This window comes from Trichomycterus rosablanca, chromosome 15, assembly GCF_030014385.1.
Source record: "Trichomycterus rosablanca isolate fTriRos1 chromosome 15, fTriRos1.hap1, whole genome shotgun sequence".
Taxonomy (NCBI): domain Eukaryota; kingdom Metazoa; phylum Chordata; class Actinopteri; order Siluriformes; family Trichomycteridae; genus Trichomycterus; species Trichomycterus rosablanca.
This window is the reverse complement of record NC_086002.1, coordinates 16,394,014-16,415,714: the sequence shown is the minus strand read 5'-3', so window position 1 is coordinate 16,415,714 and position 21,701 is coordinate 16,394,014. Positions and strand designations below refer to the sequence as shown.

At 37.1% G+C, this 21,701-nt stretch overlaps 1 protein-coding gene across 4 annotated transcripts in view; it reads left to right on the top strand.

Annotated features, from left to right (window-relative positions):
- Positions 1-307: 307 nt before the first annotated feature.
- The window catches only part of rad23aa (RAD23 homolog A, nucleotide excision repair protein a), a 30,314-nt gene continuing 8,920 nt past the window's right edge, over positions 308-21,701 (top strand). For 2 of the 4 annotated variants that reach the window (XR_010014894.1, XM_063010933.1), the window contains exons 1-8: positions 1,568-1,583; positions 1,674-1,711; positions 2,496-2,611; positions 5,571-5,617; positions 6,528-6,571; positions 11,383-11,452; positions 11,982-12,040; positions 12,853-13,000. Coding sequence is in view for 3 of the 4 variants with exons in the window: in XM_063010933.1 (XP_062867003.1) it covers positions 1,574-1,583; positions 1,674-1,711; positions 2,496-2,611; positions 5,571-5,617; positions 6,528-6,571; positions 11,383-11,452; positions 11,982-12,040; positions 12,853-12,996 (528 nt within the window). In the remaining variant the exon portion in view is untranslated. Of the gene's footprint in view, positions 470-1,567; positions 1,584-1,673; positions 1,712-2,495; positions 2,612-5,570; positions 5,618-6,527; positions 6,572-11,382; positions 11,453-11,981; positions 12,041-12,852; positions 13,001-13,120; positions 13,660-21,701 lie in introns of those variants that run through there. The other 2 variants (XM_063010932.1, XM_063010934.1) reach the window with 2 other exon arrangements.

Sequence of the window (21,701 nt, the reverse complement as noted above, 5' to 3'; positions counted from 1 at the left end):
CAGGTTTCTGTGTGGAGTTCTTCCTGTGCCCATGTGGGTTTCCTCTGGGTGCTCAAGTTTTCTCCCATAAGTTCAATGGCATGCAGTCAGGCCAGTATGAGCTACCACAAACTGCCCTTTGTGGGTGTGTGTCTGTTTGTCCTGCCTTTCGCCCAATAAATCTGACCCACCGCGAAATCTCAAGAACTAACTCAAACCAGTGACAATAACTTTATCGTCATAAATTACTAAGCTCGTCCCTACACACTACAGCAGCCGCGTCATCGTCCGCCCCTACTGATGCCATATTTATGGGACAAGTGCCCGGCGACGCAGCTGTGCTTCTGAGGGTGTTATTGTTTTGAAACGGAGCTGCGAAATTCTACATAATTCTTATAATTAAAAAAAAAGACTTTCCTTTGCCGATCATTCTAAAAACATTTCATATATTCTACACGAATATATGGCTGATATGGCTAACGAACTAACGGTAATGTATTCTATACATGTATATACTCACTCTTTTCTACATAGCCTGTATTACTTATACATCAGTGAGCCAAAACATCAGAGCCATCGGACTAATTTTATTTTTGCCTATTACATTTTCATGTTTACCATTGTTTTATCCTGGTCAGGGTTAGAACAAGGGCGCTTTTCCTCGAAATCACGGCGCAATGCAGTAACATACCCCAAGCAGGACGCCAGTCAATCACCCCCCTAATATCCAAACATGTCACCGCGGTAAAGTTAGTTTTATACTGTATTTTACATACGCCTGACATTTGAGTTTCTTTCGTCTCGTTCTCTGCTAATAAACATCCAAAAATGAATAAAACTAACTCTGCAGTAAACAAGGAACTGCTCATTTTTATTTAACGCTATTATGTGAGGTTCATCTGCGTTGAAAGCAAAGGGAGCGTGTAAAAAGTGCTTGAAGCCAATTTGTATTAAGTACCTTGTGGCATGTACCATTCGCTACAGCTGTATCAAATCCTACAGCATGGGCACAGTAAAAACATATTTTGTGTAAAAAAAAAAAATCTAAAAATTAAAAATTTATTTTTAATACTAATAAAGGATGTAGTAGTTACCTAGTGACATGTACCTCCTACTACACCTAAATTACAGAAAAAAGCCCTACAGTATGGGTACAGTAATAAAAAAATACAATGAAATTGAGAAACGCAAATGTCCATTTAATGAAAGCTGTAGTAGTTACATTGTCACTTGTACGACTTACTACAACTGGATTTTAAAATAAAAGTCCTACAGCGGATACAGTAACGAATCATACAATTTTAAAAATTAACAAAAATCGAGAAACACACATTTTTATATAATGACAGTTGTAGTAGTCACTTGTACTATCTACTATAACCACATTTTAAAATAAAAAATCCTACAGTATGGGTTCAGAAATTAAAAAAACATTTTTTTTTACACATGCTGTAGGACTTTTATTCTATAATGCGGTTGTGGTAGTAGTAAACATGACTAGGTAACTACTACAACCTTCGTTATATGTAATTATTTATTACTGTACCCATACTGTAGGGCTTTTTTTCTGTAATTTAGGTGTAGTATGTGGTACATGTCAGTAGGTAACTACTACATTGTTATTATATTAAAAATACTTTTTCATTTTTAGAATTTTTTTTTACATGATATATGTTTTTACTGTACCCATGTAGGACTTAATACAGTTGTAGCGAATGGTAGATACCAGAAGGTAATTAATATAACTTGGCTCCATGCACTTTAGACGCTTCCTTTGCTTTTCAACGAAAATGAACCTCACATTTAGGAAATAGCGTTAAATAAAAACAGAAAATTTTTGAAAAAAAACAGAAAACATATTTGATTGTAGTTTGTTCCTTGTTTACACCAGAATCAGTTTATGCAGTTTCATTCATTTTTGGATGTTTATTAGCCGAGAACGAGATGAAAGAAACTTGAATGTCCAATGTCCAATATAAAACTAATCACGTCTGTATATAGACACCCAGTCGGTCTATACAATAGCACTGCTGGAGATTCAAACCCTTAATCCCAGCGGCAGTGGACTAGCATAACTTAATTTACTGCTGCACCACTGGAGAAGAAACCCCAAGAAATAATTTCTTTCTTACATTTTGGCATTTAGTAGACACTTTTAGACAAAGTGACTTACAGTTGTGACAGAATACAATTAGATCAATGAAGGGTAAGGGCCTTTTTTCAGGGGTTCAACAGTGGCAACTTCTTTGTGATGGGGTTTACACCGGCAACCTGATTACTAGTCCAATAGCTTAATTGCTAAACTACCACTCCCCATACATGTATACAGTACATGCATAACCCTGCTTGTTTGAAAGGGTTAAGTGCCTTGCTCATGGGCCCAGCAATGGCTGCTTGGCAGAACTGGGATTTAAACTGTCAACCTTTCAGCGGTAGTGCAGAATTTTCTCTTAAAGTTAAATTCAAATGGAATTGTAATAATTGTTTTTATTTCTTTTTTTGATTTTCTCCAAAAGTCTGAACCCCCACCTCCGCCTCACTCCTCCTCCTCATTTTGTCATTCTCCTCCTTCTCCTGCTCCAGCGGCCTTGCCTTTTACCACTCGCTGCTTTTCACCCAACAGGAATACACAGTATGTATTTCATTTTTATACTTCAGTCAAGGGTTTTAAGTCTAATGATAAAGGGCAATTTTGTGTTACACTTCCTACACTTTAACAATACTTGACTTACCATTGAATTCTCCTAGCATGCACATAAATGTGAACTGGATAAGATAAAGAGTTGCAATCGAAATATTCAGAAAATGTATAATTTTCTATAATTATAATAATTTATTATGATTTATAATTGCAAAAGATTTATAATTACTAACTTTTCTGTAAAAGTAGATTTTGCTATAATTGAAGTTTTTATAAGTTGAATGATGCAGCAAATCAACAAATGTATGACCTAAAGTTGGGTTACAAAATAATTAAACCATTAGGACCTCAATAACCACCTTTAACTGACTTCAGCTGTGATGTGCTTTATAAACACCACCCATTTGCCTAGGGCCTGGCCGTGGTAGAAAGCCCAAAATGTGATTCAGAGGCCTCTGTTTGTCATCAGAACAACGAGAAAACCCCATGTTACTGCAAAAGACTCACAGGATGACATGATTGACAACCACAAGATCACTTAACAACTAAGAACTTAATTGCCAGACTCCATGATACACTACATTCTTGCCCAAGAAGCTCAGGAAGGGTCAACTGGAATAAGCCAAAATAAATTTGGAAAGTTCTGGAACACAATTATATGGAGTCACAAATCAAAACATGAACTCTTTGTCCATATAGCAGTTTGTCAGGTGCAAAACAAGGTGATACTTTTGACCACAAAAACACTGTCCCCACCGTCAAGCATGGAGCTGGGTCAGCAATGATGTGTGGATGTTTTTTTTCCTGAAGGAACTGGCAAATTTGACCTTGTGACTGGCATAATTAATTATACAATACTAAGGCATTTTGAGAAGGAATGTTTTTCCTTCTCTGGTGAAATTAAATGGAAACATCCTCAAGTGGCCTGCTTACTCTCCAGATTTAAATCCCTTATCCTCCAATTCCATAACTCTAATCTTTGGTGAGATTTAAAAAGCAGATGCATGAAAGCAATCAAAACTTGATGAGGTGGAAGCTTTTGCATGAGAAGAATGGGTGAAGATTTCACTAAAGAAGCACCAGAAGCTTGTTAGCAATTACCAAAATTGCTTATTAGAGGTTTTCGAGGCAGGAGGATGTTCCACCAAGTACTGAGACTGGGGGTTAAATAATGGTGCACATGGACATTTGTTGAGAGAACTGTGATGCTGGGAAAAAAGTATTTGCCCCATCCAATTTTGTTTAAATATTTTTGCTAATTTGTTACCTTTTTTAAAATATGGCAACACAAGTAAACATAAAATGCTGCTTTTAAATTATTTTTACCTATATTGAAGATAAAGAACCTATTCAAAACCTATGTTACTTATGTGTAAAACTAACTGCCCCCTTAAACCAGATGCCACAGCATTTAAACAGCATCCATAAGTCTTGCCCAACAACCTGTCAGCAGTCTGTGGCTTGTCCCTACTCATTGCGATGATCAAGAGCCTCTCTTTAACACATCCTCTATGCAGAGGATGGAGGGTTTTTGATACATCAGAGGGTTTGAGCATGAACTGTCCATTTAAGGTCTTGCCACAGCATCTCAATGGGATGAACTTCAGTCAGAACTTTGGCTCGGCACTCCAAACCATAATTTTGTTTTTATTTCTGAGCAATTCAGAGGTGGACTTGCTTGTGTGCTTCAGATCATAAAAGCAGAATTCATAGTTCCATCAAGTGACAAGTCATCCAGGACTTGCAGAAGCAAAGCAGCTCTAAACCAAAACATTACCACCATGGTAGGATGTTCTAATGGTGGAATGCGGTCTTAGCTAGACAGTCCACAGAATATTATTCCAAAAGTTTTGGGGATCATCTAGATGTTTTTTTTGGCAAATATAAGGTGAGCATTTGTGTGTGTTTTTTTGTCAGCAGTGGTTTACACTATGCAACTCTCCCACAAATGTCATTTTTCTCATTGTAGACTTGTGACATTTAGGCATTGACCTTAACTGAGGCAAGTGAGGCCTGCAGTTGTTAGATGTTTATCTGGGCTCTTTTAAGATCTCCTGGATGAGTCGTTGATGCGTTCTTTGTGAAGTCATTTTAGGCTGGCCACTTCTGGAAAGGTTTACCACTTTTCCAAGTTTTCTCCATTTGTGCATAATGGTAATATGGTGCATAATGCTCTCACTGTGGTTTGCTAGTGACAAGGAGCCATAACAATGGCTTTGTAACCCTTTTCAGACTGGTAGATTTCAATACTTCGCACCTGTAAAATCTTTTTAGAAGGTGGCATCATGTGCTGCTTTTTGAAATCTTCCAGCCTGCTTTACTTTACCAGACAGGTTCTATTTTATTTCTATGTTTAGATTTAACAGGTCTGGCAGTAATCATGCCTGCATGTAACTAGTAAAATTGATACAAACTGTCAATTGAATTTGGTTAACTAGTTAATTTAGTAGCTGTTCAGCAACTTTTTCACATGGGACCAGGTAGTGCGGAACAACAGTTTTCCTTGTAAAATATAATATAATTAATTTTAAAAAGCATTTTGTGTCTACTTGGGTTATCGTTGTTTAATATTTAAAGTAGTTTTATGATCTGAATCATATAAGTGTGACATACATAAAAAAAGAAAAAATTAGAAAGAGGCGAATACGTTTTTAAAGCATGGTAAATACTTTTTATTTAAACTCAAGTAACTCAAATTATTGCTTGTGTGTATTAATAAATGTTCTTTTTGTGTCCTCAGACTTCTTGTTGGGGGGGGGGATTTGTGATTGCAACTGTATTTTGTGTAAATTCATTCAGACTGATAGAAATCTCTGCATGTAAATACTTAATTCTTTATTTAATACTTAATTATAATTTAATAAATATCTTATTCTTAGCTAAGAAGACTAAAAGACTGTTTTAAATTTTGCTCTTTTTGGCCTGTCACCCTAATTTTTTTCTTTCTCAGGTCTGATCCAGAGGATGAAGAAGAGAATTATGGTGCTAACGGATTAGGTAATTTACAACCTATACAAAGGGGTAACAAAAGAAAACCTTATAAACGAATTAGTTAAACATAACGAGTACACAACGTGATTGTTTGTTTATTCACATTTCAATGTGTTTTACAATTTGGTTACATTCATAACAGAACAGGTAGTTACAGGTTACATGTCATCAGTTCAAGTTCAATGTCAAACACCATCAAAGGCAATTTTGTATCTTTAGTTCTTAACTTACACGTCTTTGGATTGTGGGAGGACATGGGAATCTTAGAAGAAATTCATGCAGACACAGTGAGAACATGCAGACTCCACAAAGAATGGACCTGGAGCATTCCATCTGGGAATTGAAGACAGGACCTTCTTGCTGTGAGCCAATCCCTGTTATGCTTGACAACATTAAACAATGAACATTTGACTAAGCTCTATGCCATGTATAAAAATGCTAAGCAAGGCCAGTTGACCTTTATGTTGGATCCAGTTTGCAGGAGGAAAAGATCTGAGTGAATTAACTGGTGCAGAAAGCACATGTGTAGGCTTACAAAGATATACTACCATATCCCTTATAAAGAAGTTTTTTATCAGCTCTGTTAGGGTTTGGGAGTTGTTTTGCTGCCATGAACCGAAGTTATTTGAGGAGTCACTGCATAATTTAATTAATATAAAACTGATAAAATGCACTTGGGTAGAACAGCAGTCTATTATGCTAGCTCACAGCTGAGATCAAGATATGGGCTTAAAACTCAGTGGTGCTTTTGGCCAGCCTGGTGTCTAAACAGACATTATTGTGTCTGTCGGGGAATGGGGTGGTTGGCTGAAGCTTTGTGATAGGTTGGCACTTTGTCCAGAATTTTTATGCTGTGTGTGCCTTCGGTTATACTGAAATGAGATTCAATCCACCCGTCATTGTGTGTGTGTTTTAGTGGTGGATTATGACTCTGGTGACGTTGAGGAGTCTTCGAAAGATGTAAGGAGTTTCTGCAAAGACAGGCTAACCAAACATTACTCATTTTTTCTGCTGCACATACATTCAAATATAGGATACAACACGTTAGATAATGCTATTTTAAAACTAACATTTTAAAGAGATGCAGCAGAAAGGCAGCTTTGCTCCACTAGAAAATTACACGCGTTAGTATCTGGAGCAAAAGACAGCAGATTAACAGGAATCAGGAGGCAGAAAAGGAACCTGTAAAAAAAGTTACTGTACCAACTTGCTACTGCAGATAATCAGTGGATTCTGTAACTTTAAAATGTGTTATTAGGTGTCAGATTAGATCTGTGTGTTATTATTGTTGTTGTCTTAGAGTTCAGGACTGAACTGCTTCAATCAGACAAGCTTGAGTCTTTTACCCGAACCAGTATTTAAACAGAGAAAAGTTGTTTTATTGTTCAAGCGGTTTTATTGTCATTTCAGCTAAATACAAGTACATAGTGAAACAAAACAACGTTCCTCCAGGACCAGGGTGCAACACAAAACACAAGTGCAAACAACACAATATACACAGTGCAGTACAACAAAATAAATACGAGGTACATTTTTGACCAAAAACGTAGAAAGATGGGACCAAAGTATGGTGTTGGCCAGTAGATGGTACTAAGATTAAGTAAATTTAAAGTGAGGTTGTGCTAAAACAAAAGCATAGGATGACATGCTATGATATTTAACTATACGTCATAACCAGTGGTGTATAAAGTACCTGAAGGCCATACTTGAGTAAAAGTACAAGTATCTTACCAGAAATTTACTTTGATAGAAGTAAAAGTCACCTTTTAGAATATTACTTGATTAAAAGTCTAAAAGTATCTGATGTTTAATGTACTTAAGTATCAAAAGTAATTTGATATAAAATGTACTTAAATATTAAAAGTAGAAGTAAAAGTAAATGCTGTTAGTATAAATGGAAGCGGTCATTTTAAATATAAAGATTGTTTTTTTAAGCCTGTAAACCACCTTAACAATTAACCTGTTTTCTTACTTTCATCTGAACATGATTTATAACATGATCATAATCAACTGTTGACATCACCTGTTTGAAATCATGACATTATTTAGTTGTTTTTTTTAACTTATTACTAGCCCTAAATGTTCCTGTTCCAACGTTTTTAGAATGTGAGTCGATGTAAATGTAAGAAACACTGCATCTATTTTATTTGCATTTTCTATACTGTCCCATTTTTTTTATTTGGGTAGTATATTTCAATAAAAAAAAAAATAATTTTGGCATAATTAATCTAAAGCAAAACTCAAGAGAGTTTAACTAAACGTGTGGCACTTTTATCCCTTTAATGATCTCTTCAACCATTAATTTAAATCAGAATATTTGGGTAAAATAATCTGTATTTAAATAATCTTTTTGGGGTGCATCTACTCACTGAATGGCATGTGTTAAACTAAAAAAAACATTGGTATTCTTACTTTAAGAAAACACCATTTCTAACTTAAAGCCAACCGCTGAAAAATCATTAATAATAAGTTGGATAAGTTGAGTTCTTGTTGAGATGATTAAAGGGTTAAAGATGTGCTGCATGTTCCTCAGCACCATGAATATCTCCTCTGCTGGTCTAATACAGAAGTTATCTGAGGAAATACAGGGGTTGGACAAAATAACTGAAACACCTGGTTTTAGACCACAATAATTTATTAGTATGGTGTAGGGCCTCCTTTTGCGGCCAATACAGCGTCAATTCGTCTTGGAAATGACATATACAAGTCCTGCACAGTGGTCAGAGGGATTTTAAGCCATTCTTCTTGCAGGATAGTGGCCAGGTCACTACGTGATGCTGGTGGAGGAAAACGTTTCCTGACTCGCTTCTCCAAAACACCCCAAAGTGGCTCAATAATATTTAGATCTGGTGACTGTGCAGGCCATGGGAGATGTTCAACTTCACTTTCATGTTCATCAAACCAATCTTTCACCAGTCTTGCTGTGTGTATTGGTGCATTGTCATCCTGATACACGGCACCGCCATTGGATGCACATGATCCTCCAGAATGGTTCGGTAGTCCTTGGCAGTGACGCGCCCATTTAGCACAAGTATTGGGCCAAGGGAATGCCATGATATGGCAGTCCAAACCATCACTGATCCACCCCCATGCTTCACTCTGGGCATGCAACAGTCTGGGTGGTACGCTTCTTTGGGGCTTCTCCACACCGTAACTCTCCCGGATGTGGGGAAAACAGTAAAGGTGGACTCATCAGAGAACAATACATGTTTCACATTGTCCACAGCCCAAGATTTGCGCTCCTTGCACCATTGAAACCGACGTTTGGCATTGGCACGAGTGACCAAAGGTTTGGCTATAGCAGCCCGGCCGTGTATATTGACCCTGTGGAGCTCCCGACGGACAGTTCTGGTGGAAACAGGAGAGTTGAGGTGCACATTTAATTCTGCCGTGATTTGGGCAGCCGTGGTTTTATGTTTTTTGGATACAATCCGGGTTAGCACCCGAACATCCCTTTCAGACAGCTTCCTCTTGCGTCCACAGTTAATCCTGTTGGATGTGGTTTGTCCTTCTTGGTGGTATGCTGACATTACCCTGGATACCGTGGCTCTTGATACATCACAAAGACTTGCTGTCTTGGTCACAGATGCGCCAGCAAGACGTGCACCAACAATTTGTCCTCTTTTGAACTCTGGTATGTCACCCATAATGTTGTGTGCATTGCAATATTTTGAGCAAAACTGTGCTCTTACCCTGCTAATTGAACCTTCACACTCTGCTCTTACTGGTGCAATGTGCAATTAATGAAGATTGGCCACCAGACTGGTCCAATTTAGCCATGAAACCTCCCACACTAAAATGACAGGTGTTTCAGTTATTTTGTCCAACCCCTGTATTTGTCCGTAGGTGAGTTTTTAAAAATAATGGACGTCTCTTCATGAGTTTTGCAGTCAATTAATTCCAAACAAATGTAATGATTTATGAAACATTTTATTTGTGGTTCGAATGTAATGGTAAAAATGGTAGGTAGATATCTGAACAATGTTAATGCTAATAATATAAAAAAAAAACGCTGATGCTGCAGCTTTACTTTGTTAATCATTGTTAACTTACATCAGTGTGTTGGAGCTTCTGAAATGTCCATATTTGCGGGTCTTTGGGTGAACGACGCACTTTTAGAAAACTCCGATAGCTTTTAGAGCACGTTTGCACATGCGCTTTAAAGTGTTTAACCACCGTCTAACTCACAAGCGCAGATTCACCAAACCAGCGTGCAGTTCGTCACACATCTCACATCATTTACCTTCATTCTGTAGTAACGAGTTTACATACAGCGAATGTAACAGAGTAAAAGTACACAATTTCTTTAGAAAATGTAGTGGAGTAAAAGTGAAAGTTGTCGAAAATTTTTATACTCCAGTAAAGTACAAGTACTTAAAAAAAACTACTTAAGTAGTGTTACGATTATTACTTCGTTACTATACACCACTGGTCATAACAATGACATACTTTGATATACAAAGGTAATAACTATCATTATTGATCTTACACACATAGGTATGCCAACTTTAATCAAAAGCTCCACTCAACGTGTTAGTGCAGTCCTAAGACCAATGCTTTCAAGCAGCCCCGGTTCTGGACTGCTTTGCTTGGGGGGGCAGTAAAACCTAATGAGGGGGCATGTTGATAGTCATGTTTTTGAAGCCAGAAATATATTCAAGGCTTGATTTGTGCATGAATGATGACAGCCAAGCTATTGATACTGGCTTAAAGTGATGTATGAGGTAAAGAAATAAAAATGCATGTTTTCGAACTTAAACTTAAAACCCAATGATTAAAAAATACATGTTGATTATGTAAATGAAGAAAAAAGATTATCTAATTGTATTTCATTTTAATACGCCCCCTTAATTAAATTGCCATTACTAATAGAACAACTCTATTTCTTGAAAGGCTTTAATACAAATTTAAGTCAAAGCTGACAAATGTACCTACACACAGACTGAGAATATTCAAACGTGGAAATAGGAATGAGTGAGAATATTTATATTATTGGGAAATTAATATATAAAGAAAACAAAAGAATACTAATTCTGTAAAAAAAAAGTGTTTACCAGTATACCTGCCTCTCGCTCACACTAACAGAACATATACTGCCGAACTGAACTGTTTGGGGCAGTCTGCCGATTTTTATATGACTCAAAGAGCCAATCAGGAATAAGCAAGGAAATATCTTCACACTGTAAAACAAAATGCATTTTTGTGATTGGTTCAGAGATAATTTTAAAAATAGCCGTTGCTTGCATTGTGCTTGGGGGGGCAAAGACACAATTTGGGGGGGCAATGCCCCCCTCAGCCCCCCCCTAGCGCCGGCCCTGCTTTCAAGTCTTAGCCACAGCTTTCCTTTCACAATGTAAAGCAATGTATCAGTCCACTTCCCAGAGGCCAGCTAACGCTTCCACTGACTAAGTTTAAAGTTTTAAATAAATTAGTTTTAAATTATAAGTTACACTGTATCAAAAGTGAGGGATAACAACTGAGCCAAACATTGCAGTTGAACAGAGATGATGTCCCATACAAAATTAAATATTAGTAAATCTTTATCTGGCAAATCTATAACTAACAAATGAAAATTAGGCATCAGTAAAGGTTCCTAAAAAAAGAAGAAATGTCTGCCACATCCAAAGTTGAATCGCTCCCAAGCTAAAGGGTAATTAGTCAACAATTGGCTTCCTATGTATTGAACATGCTCATTTACCCATCAGTGCTTTAAAGATAATAATTACACATCATTTGCATTACAGCATTTTAACATTTCAACTTTATTTTAGGATTTTTCCTCAGTGCCTGTGCAGGAGACGAGCCCCGAGACCAAATATCAGACAGACTGGCAGTCTGAGGGTAAGTTCATGGCTTACCTTTTCCACCTACAACAGGGACCTGAGATTCTTTTAATAAACCAGCTCTGTGCATAGGGGCACAGTAGTGCTGAACAAAAAAGGTTGAAAGCATATAATTTAATTTTAAATAATTAATTCTGCATCTATTAACAGGTGTGGCTACAACACCTAACCTTAATAATTAGAAGAAGATACTTTGGGATGTATCGTTTATATATTGTTTTATGTGCTTTTATTTTGGATTCTTAAGCAGAGCTAGTATTTGTTATGGGCTTTATAGAAATAAATTTATTCAGTATGTGGCGGACTTTGCTAAATAAAAGTTTGACATGCACTAATAGGATGCATACACGTTTTAAGGCAGCAAATGTTGTAAACATTTCATTTTGCTCAAATGAACTGTTTTATACATAACTTTTAGTGATTGTGTATTGTGGTTAGGTTGGGTAGACTGTAGAAGTTGTGTCATGGCAATAATTCACCTTTTGTTTCTTCAGTTAATGTAAAGATCTCTTTTTGTCTTTTCTCAGGAGAGAATGCTTTCAACCATGGCCTTTCTCAGCATCAGATGGAGCCGGATCCTGAACAGGTGTCTCACACACTCACACACACACTCACACACACTCACTCACACACACTCACTCACTCACACACACTCACTCACACACACACACACACACACACTCAAACCTTGTGTTATGGATTTCTGGAAATGTGACTGTTAAGGTGTCTGTGTTACTGGAGGACAGCGCACATTGGGTTTGCATACAAATGTATGTAGGTCAAGGAAACCCAGAATAATTAAGCATCTCTAATGTTAATAGTCTTTTTGAATGTTGCCTATATTTTAGAAAACTCTGTTTTAACTATCTGTTGCCAAATTCTTCCTTTATGTGACATGGGAAATGTCAGTTCAAATAGAAAATGAATTCTAATATTTATGATATTACCTGGGATGTTGGTCTGCTGGTCATGGTGGGTCCATTTGATTGGGCAAAGAACAGGAAACACTTGGACAGGTCACCAGTCCATTACAGGGCACACACACACACACACACAGTTGAGGCAATTGTATCAGCACCAATAAGCCAATAAACCCATGCGGACACAGGGGGAACATGCAAACTCCACACAGAAAGGACCTTGGGATATAATTTTCAGCAGTTTTCAGTATTGTTATTTGAACTGCATTACACTGCTTCAGTAAGCGAATACTACCGAACTGTAGATATATGCAGTTTCTTCCATTGCATTGCCAACCTCTTCTTTGCAGCTTCACCAAAAGTATGTGGATATCTGACCATTAGCTATTTAGACGCCCAGTTCCATTACAAACCAACCCCACCCACCACTGTTCTGGAAAGGTATTTTTACAATATTTACATTTTTTGTTGTTTGTAGCCAAATAAGCTGTTTGAGGTGCTGCCTACACCAGTAAGAGAGGAGACAAGGGAGGAGCGTCTTCACCCTGGCACTATAGAAGACGAGGAAGAAACTGACAATAACAGTCAGGTTAATGAACAAATGGAAGAAGATGACTTGTAAGAAGGTATGCATGTATATGCAATTTATTGTCATATTGCATTTACAAAGCCATGTACAGATGTAGCTAAAATGTTATGTTAGGAATGTAATGATAGCTGCATTCTTGCTCTCCTGTCTTTCTTAGTTGAAGGATCTGGATTTTCTGAAGTTCAGGTTGTCAACGTGCACAACAATCCCTGCTTACTTAAGTCAGCTTTAAAGAAGAATGAGATCCTGAACTATTTTATATACTGATAATAGATGTTGTAGTCACTGGCATTTTAGAAGTAGTAGGTTTTGTAATCTAACTCAGTGTTTCTCAACCTTTTTTCAGTCACGGCAGCCTTTAAAAGTATGCAAAATCTCAAGTCACCCCAGTCTAAAATGTATAAAAAAACTTACTCTGCATCCCTCGGACTGCTAACACACACGCACACACACCATAAGGTGTCATTTAGGGAGGGAGGGGTAAACGTGACTTACATTTAATGGGAAACCTGAGCCTGGGATGATGCACACAATCGCCCTATTCTGGCAGGGATGGATGAGAGGCAGACACGGAGTTCCTGGTCCAGAGCCCTCAGTCGCTCCCTGTACTTGTTCTTGATGTAAGTTAGACTCGAAAAGCTCAGTTCGAGCCATGAACGAATCAGATTTAACATAATTAAACGAGTTTATAGTTTATTTCTCAATTATTTGTCATTATACTATGAGCACTGCTTCTTTTCTGCATGTTCTCTCTGTAGCTCGGTTACGGCTCTCTCAACTCAAACTCAAAAGAAGCTTTATTGGCATGACAAATAAGGACATTCGTATTGCCAAAGCAAGTTAGAGAGAAATAATAAAAATAACAATGACAAAGAACAAATATATACAAAACAGTTACATGTGCAAAAGTATGAAATAGAATAAAATATTAATAAAAACAGTGCAAAATAATAACAATAAAATTATAATATTTACAGTAATGAGGTAGTAATAACGATCAGTTTGAGTGTGTGTGTGTCTCTCTCTTTCTGTGTGTGTGTGTGTGTGTGTGTGTGTATAATTTTTATTATTATTTTGCAGTTTTTATTAATATTTTATTCTATTTCATATTTTTGCACATGTAACTGTTTTGTATGTATTTGTTCTTTCTTATTGTTATTTTTATTTTTTCTCTGTAACTTGCTTTGGCAATACGAATGTCCTTATTTGTCATGCCAATAAAGATTTTTTGAGTTTAGTGTCTCTCTCTCTCTCTCGCTCTGTGTGTGTGTGTGTGTGTGTGTGTGTGTGTGTGTGTGTGTGTGTGTGTGTGTGTGTCTCGCTCGCTCTCCGCTCTCCGTTTTCGGATTAGAATTTCAACAATAAACAGCTCTTATTATGACTGATTAATTCCCTCTACTGATGCGCAGCGGACTGGGTGGATTACAGCCGAACTGCGCAGAAATAAACATATATATAGCTGCTCCCAGAAGCGCAACTCGGTTCCTTTTGTTCATTTTAAAGAGCCGTTCTATAGAATCGGATCGTTCGCGAACGACTCATCGCTGTCAGAATATTTTTGACGGCACCCCTGACGAAGCCAGACGGCACCCCAGGGTGCCGCGGCACCCCGGTTGAGAAAGGCTGATCTAACTAATGCCAGTATTTGAGTTGCTTTGAATAAGCCTGAATAAAAAGTAGGCTGTGGGCATCAAGGAAAACAGTGACATTACTGGTAAGAAAAATGTGGTCAGTCCAACTAAAAACACCCAAGAGTGTACAAACTTGTATATAAGTGTACGTGTGTTCCTAACATTTACTTTGACTTTTATTTGATTGCAGACAGTTTGAACCCTAGATATTTCATATTTTGTCTGCTCAATTTCATTACATTTGTTAATATACCTCCTTTCCTGCACTTCAGGCCTGCAACACATTCCAAAAAAAGTTGGGACGGGGGCAATTTAGGGCTAGTAATGACGTGAAAATACTAAATAATGATGTGATTCCATCTGTTTCTCTGCATACTTTTTTTTAGCCTGCTTTCACCCTGTTCTTCAATGGTCAGGACCCCCACAGGACCACCACAGAGCAGGTATTATTTAGGTGGTGGATGATTCTCAGCACTGCAGTAACAATGACATGGTGGTGGTTGTTAGTGTGTGTTGTGCTGGTATGAGTGGATCAAACACAGCAGCACTGCTGGAGTTTTTAAAGTGTCCACTCACTGTCCACTCTATTAGACACTCCTACCTAGTTGGTCCACCTTGTAGATGTAAAGTCAGAGACGATCGCTCATCTATTGCTGCTGTTTGAGTTGGTCATCTAGACCTTCATCAGTGGTCACAGGACGCTGGCTGGATACTTTTTTGTTGGTGGACTATTCTCAGTCCAGCAGTGACCATGAGGTGTTTAAAAACTCCAGCAGCGCTGCTGTGTCTTATCCTCTCATGCCAGCACAGCACATACTAACACACCACCACCATGTCAGTGCTGAGAATGACCCACCACCGAAATAGTACCTACTCTGTGGTGGTCCTGACCATTGAAGAACAGCATGAAAGGGGACTAACAAAGCTTAAAGAGAAAAAGATAGACTACAGTCAGTAATTGTAGAACTACAAAGTGCTTCTATGTGGTAAGTGGAGCTGATGACATGGACAGTGTGTGTAGAAACAAGGAGGTGGTTTTAATGTTTAATGTTTTAAATATATATATTAATGTTATATACTGTATATGTCATGTGAAAAAGTTAGGACACCCCATGAAATCCTTTGTCTTTTTGAACATATTTAAACATTTGAACATTTGAGCTTCATTTGAACAGTACTGAGAGATGGAGCTTATATAACTAAACAAATAAAATGTTAAAAAAATACTTTTAAACACAAGCTGTAAAATGTAATGAACAAAAATGGAAATTTATTGAGAGGAAAAAGTTAGGACACCCCCACATTTATTACTACTTAAAATGTCTAAAATTAGAATCCGGTGCACCACATCAGCTGTGATTAGACCATCGTTAGGGGACAGTGGAGTTTTATTTAAACCTCAGACATTAGTTTGGTTTGCTCTTGATTGTTGAAGTAAGTGTTATCACCATGGTGAGATCTAAAGAGCTTTCTGAGGCCTTCAGAAAGAAGGTTGTAAATCTTTTGTAAAGTTGTAAAGATCTAAAAACAATTAGAAATCAGCCATTCCACTGTCCAGAAAATCATTTACATGTGGTGAACATTTAAAACAACTGCCAACATGGCCAGGTCAGACTGTCCTAGCAAGTTCAGCCCAAGAGCAGACTGCAAGATGCGTAAATAAATCTCCAATAATCCTACAATGTCATCACGGGACCTACAGGTAGCTCTTGCCACAGTTGATGTCAAGGTACATGCATCTACCATCAGAAAGAGACTGCACAAGTTTGATTTTCATGGGAGGTGAGCAAGGAGGAAACCCTTGCTGTGAAAAAAAACATCAGGGCAAGACTAAAGTTTACAAGAGAACACCTAGACAAAGACCAGCACTTCTGGAACAATGTGCTTTGGACAGATGAATCCAAAGCTGAATTATTTGGGCACAGTAACAGAAGACATGTTTGGCGCAAACCAAACACAGCATTTGGGAACAAGAACCTCATACCAACTGTGAAGCATGGAGGTGGAAATGTCATGGTTTGGGGCTGCTTTGCAGCAGCACGGCCTTGCAAGCTCTCCATTATAGAATCCACGATGAATTCTTCACTATATCAGAGGGTGCTTGAGGAAAATGTAAGACCATCTGTCCAAAAACTGAAGCTGAAGCAGAGGTGGACCATGCAACATGCCAACAACCCAAAACATCCAAGTAAATCCACCAAGGAATGGCTCAAAAGAAAGAAATGGAGAGTTCTGGAATGGCCAAGTCAAAGCCCAGATCTTAATCCTATTGAGATGCTGTGGGGTGATTTGAAACTGGCTGTGCATGCAAGAAACCCATCAAACCTCACACAGCTGAAGAAATTCTGCATGGAGGAGTGGGGAAAACTTTCTTCCAGTCGATGTCAGAGACTGGTAGATGGTTATAGGAAACGTCTAATTGAGGTTATTTCAGCCAAAGGGGGAAACACCAGCTATTAGGACAGAGTGTCCTAACTTTTTCCTCACAATAAATTTTCTTTTTTGTTTATTACATTTTACAACTTGTGTTTCAGTTTTATTTGTTTAGTTATATAAGCTCCATCTCTCACTACTGTTCAAATGAAGCTCAAATGTTCATTTGTTTAAATATGTTCAAAAAGACAAAGGTGTATATTAAAGGGTGCATATAGTGCTGTAAACCCATGCAATTCTAACTTCTAACTTGCAAAGCATGGGTACTAGCCGTTGTTTTTTGCAGCTTCTGGCAAGAGTTACATTTAACATTTTTAGGTTCTGTATTGGGCTAGCGTACATGGGAGGTTGATATTGTTACAGCACCTGTATGGAATTCAAAAGTATTTATATATCTTCTTACATAGTAATAGCTCAACAGTCAAGGCTTAGCACTAATAACGGCTCATTTGTATTTAGCTTTGGATAAATAAACATATGAATATAAATATCTTGTGTTCCCCTTTCTTGGTCTAAATAATACCCTATTTTGTTGACAAGATAACAAAAAGTTCATCTGTTGAGTGATTCTGTTAATCTAAAAATGAAACTCTTTAAAATTCATCCTTGCATCTACAGTATAAAACAATCCACAAGACTGACTGACAGTATTGACTGTCATAACAAGCGATTCCAGGATAAAATGTAGGATTGCTATCTGTAATTCAAACCCAGTCCCTGTTTCACAGCTCAGTCGTTGCAATGTCATATTTTTTTCACAATGCCATGGTTCTAATTAAGTGTTCAGGATTTTGGGACACAGTGAGGAACAGTTTTACCTCATTATTTCAGTAGCTTTTGATTATATCAAATAAACCTTGTCTTATTAGTTGCTCTGAGAAAGTCAGCAGCAAACTAAGTCAAAGTTTAATCAGATGAACCATGTGGCAGCAAGCTGTAAATGTGTGCAGGGAGAAGCCTACAAGCTAGTGTAGCCCTGTCTCACAGCATGGGAAACAACTGCGCTGCCAGTGCAAAAACAATTTAGCTGCGTATCACGTGACTGCAGGCCAAACACTAGCAATTTGTGCACATGCACACAATTTCCAGTTTTGTGAGAGAACTATGATTTTAAACAATTACAGCAGTTCAATCCTTGTTTAATTCTTAACATACCTAGCAATTCAGATTTCTGCAAACTAAATAAATAAACACCAATCTTACACACTTTTGTACAGTCAAGAACATCATTTATTCAACCATTTGCTGCCCTTTACAAACTGTTTTATTCTTTATAATGGAAAAGATTTTGTAGTTTAACACATGCACATTTGCCAGGAAGCTCTGAGGGGCCGCTAGCTGAACTACAACGCTTTTTTTTTTAAAGATGCAGGACACCAGAATCCACTAGGCGGCGCTATCGATGTAGAAATCTGTAGCTTACATTTCTGCAGCTTATTGTAAGGAAGCTTATCAAAGTAAAACAAAAACATTAAAACACCAAGCAGTATGAAGCATCATTTTGGGGGTAAAAGAAAACTAGAATAGGTGTTTAAAGTCGCATAGAGGGCTATGCGGTACTCTACTGGCATTCAAAATTTTCATTTTTGTCAGAAAAAGGCCCACACTAAGCAAACATATCCTCTTCAATACTAATACTGATGAACAGGCCTGCTGAACAACACCTCAATGCTCCTTAGTCAATGATGAGCATGCAAAAAAAAAAAAAAAAACACCATAATGTGATACATGATATTTTAGTGCATATCACAAGTGCATTTTTGTTGCATAAGGTGCTTATAGCAAAATTGTCAGTCAAGTCAAAGTTGTCAGAGTTTTTAAGTAGGCTGACTGTTCTTAAAAAAAAGAAAAAGGTGCTTTATAAAATTTTTAAGGTCCGAGTTTCTCTCTGATAGAATCTTTAGGACCATACCCTGATAGAAAGCATGAACATTTCAAATAAAGTACAAAACTATAGTAAAACATATAAATTAGCATAAAAAATTGGCAAGCTCCTTTTTACAACCAGTGTCCTGCACTTACAGAAAAGCTAATACTGATGAACAATTACTTGCTTCAGAAAAATTCTCAAATGTAACCCAATAGAAAGTCATTGTATCATTCTCAGGTATATTTTGTAAGATCTGACTCCAGATCAAGTGTACATCTAAACCTGTATGTAGCTGACCCCACAGAGCTCAAATGGCTACATTTCACTTACACTAGCAGTAGAAATGGAGGAGCGGGAGAGATTGGTATGGCATAAGAAGAACAAGCATACAGACGAGATATTTTGCTTAAGAAGAAAAAAATAAAAGGGTTCTGCATCATTTTTGGGAAGGGTAGGGTAAATGTAGGATAGGGTAAGTAAGACATCTTTTTACATCTGCAGTAACGCAAAGAGGGAGACATCGGAAAACACAAAAGGAAGTTTTTTTAGCCTTTAAATTTTTTCAATACTGAACAATAAAATAAAAAACCTAAATCACATCCATTTTCTGTATTACTATATACTATATATACGGCTTCAAACAGCTTGAAAAAAATGGGAACAGGTAAAGATGGGCTAAAACCTTTTGTTCTTTTTTAAAGAACCAAGTTTTGGTGTTTTACAAGATGGAGTCCATGAACAAAAGGCACTTTGAAGGGAACAACCTTTAAATGCTAGCGTACTACAACACTACATCACAAGTACTAGGAAGGGTCATTTACAAACAGTGTTGGAACCTGTCAAAATGTTATTCCTTAACATTATTAAGTCTCTGGAACCTCCTCTTTAGCATCTTCCAAGAATAACAATAATACTCTAAATCTACAAGAACTTCTAATACATATTACATCTTTAATCATTACCAAGGCCACACACTTTGTTTTTTGTTTTTTTTTCTTCCTAATTTACAGTCAAAAGTTTAAAAATTATTTATGCCTTCAATGGAGCACAACAGAAAAGCAATTACTCAACAATGCCAGAGTCACCTGTGGCTGGAAGTCTAGAGGAGCGTCTTTGACAGACCTGTCTTCTCTATTGATGAGAGTGAGTTTAAGTTAATGTAAGCTTGTGCACAAAAGGGTGACATTTAAAGTAAAAAAATCTGAATAAATGAGTGATACAACACAAGTGCAGTTGCTTTTCTGAAAGGTGCAATGCATGATACAATTTAACAAGTAACACCATACCATGCTCCTTGGCATGTATAACTGGCCCAGTGGATTTTGGATGAAGATGGAAAAAGAAAAAGATCTAAATAAAAGGTGCTCTTTAAAATAAAACTGTTTTAACGGTGGCTCTTATAAAAAAAGAAATTGACAATAAATGAAACAAAACAAAAGCTTTTTTATTAATCTGAAAAAACAATTAAACTCTGTATTTTTTCTGCTTATTACGCCTAAAATTTGACAGTATGTATTAAGTAAAAGGTTGAAATCAAATGCCTTTTGTCACAACCTGGAAAAATACAAACCCCACCCCCACATAGTACAAAAAAAGCATATTTCCTAAACTGTTCGACGATGAGAAACAGTTTTGGTTTAGTATTATTCTCTTAATGGTAGACTATGTATAAAACAAGCAGCAGGATTATATCCTAATACATACTTGTTTTGCTGACATTTTTTGTTCTTTTCACCCACCCTTCCCAACAGTTTACAACGATTACAAATATAACATTAAAAAATATAATAGGTAAACAAAAAAAATCACCCAAAATTTTATAAAGATTGGGATACTGTTCATGGCCCATGAGTTTAGAGTCCAGGACACATGGACTTAAAATTGCTTTTTATAAAATTCTCATACATTCGTACAAATTCCTGCCCAACACACGGCTCAGTTCACGAACACCTTACTTTCTTACCTAAATATTAATACTAATACTTTTTCCAACAACAAAAAACATTCCTTTAAGAATTTCTTTTGTTTGTTTATTGTATTTTGTATTACCTATTGTACCTAAGTATTTTAAGAGGACTGGGCTGAAATGTCAAAAAATAACTAGACTGCCGTATTTCAGAAGAGCTACTATACATATATTCATATATATACAGCACACACGAGTATGGTTTTTAGTTTATATACGATATATTTATAAGGGCGTTGTTTTTAGTCTCCTGTTCTGGTTTGCACTACGCCATGATACATATAGCACATTATTTTTGTAGCTTATAGACCATGTACAGACCCTGAATTTAATGCCAGGTTGCATAAAGAGGGGAATACAGAGGCACTTTGATGCAAAACTTTAAGCACTTTGTTAGAGCCAAAAGGGGGTGTACTTTAAGCTAGGCTCAGACATGAGAATCCCTGACATATGACTTACAGCCGGGCAGTCCAGTTATTTTGTGATATCAGTGGTGTTGTATGGTTGTAGTGTAAATTTGCTGTAGCTGGCATTATGTTAAGCTGGATGCATCCTAAATAAAGTACACCAAAGTAAATAATAGGCTTTATTCATTTTAGGGTTATAATCAGTGCATTTTTGGCTTGTGTGTGCGCGTGTTTTTTGGAGAATAACCCATAAGAGTTATTTTTTCTCTCTATGTTTGCAAGCCAAATTATGACGGGACCTTATGAAAATGGATAAAGGTGCACAGAGAAAGTGATGACAGTGATCAAAGGATCCAGTTGGTCTGATAGGTACCTGATAGGGGCCAAAAAGTATTTAGTCAGCCACTGATTGTGCAGGTTCTCCTACTTAG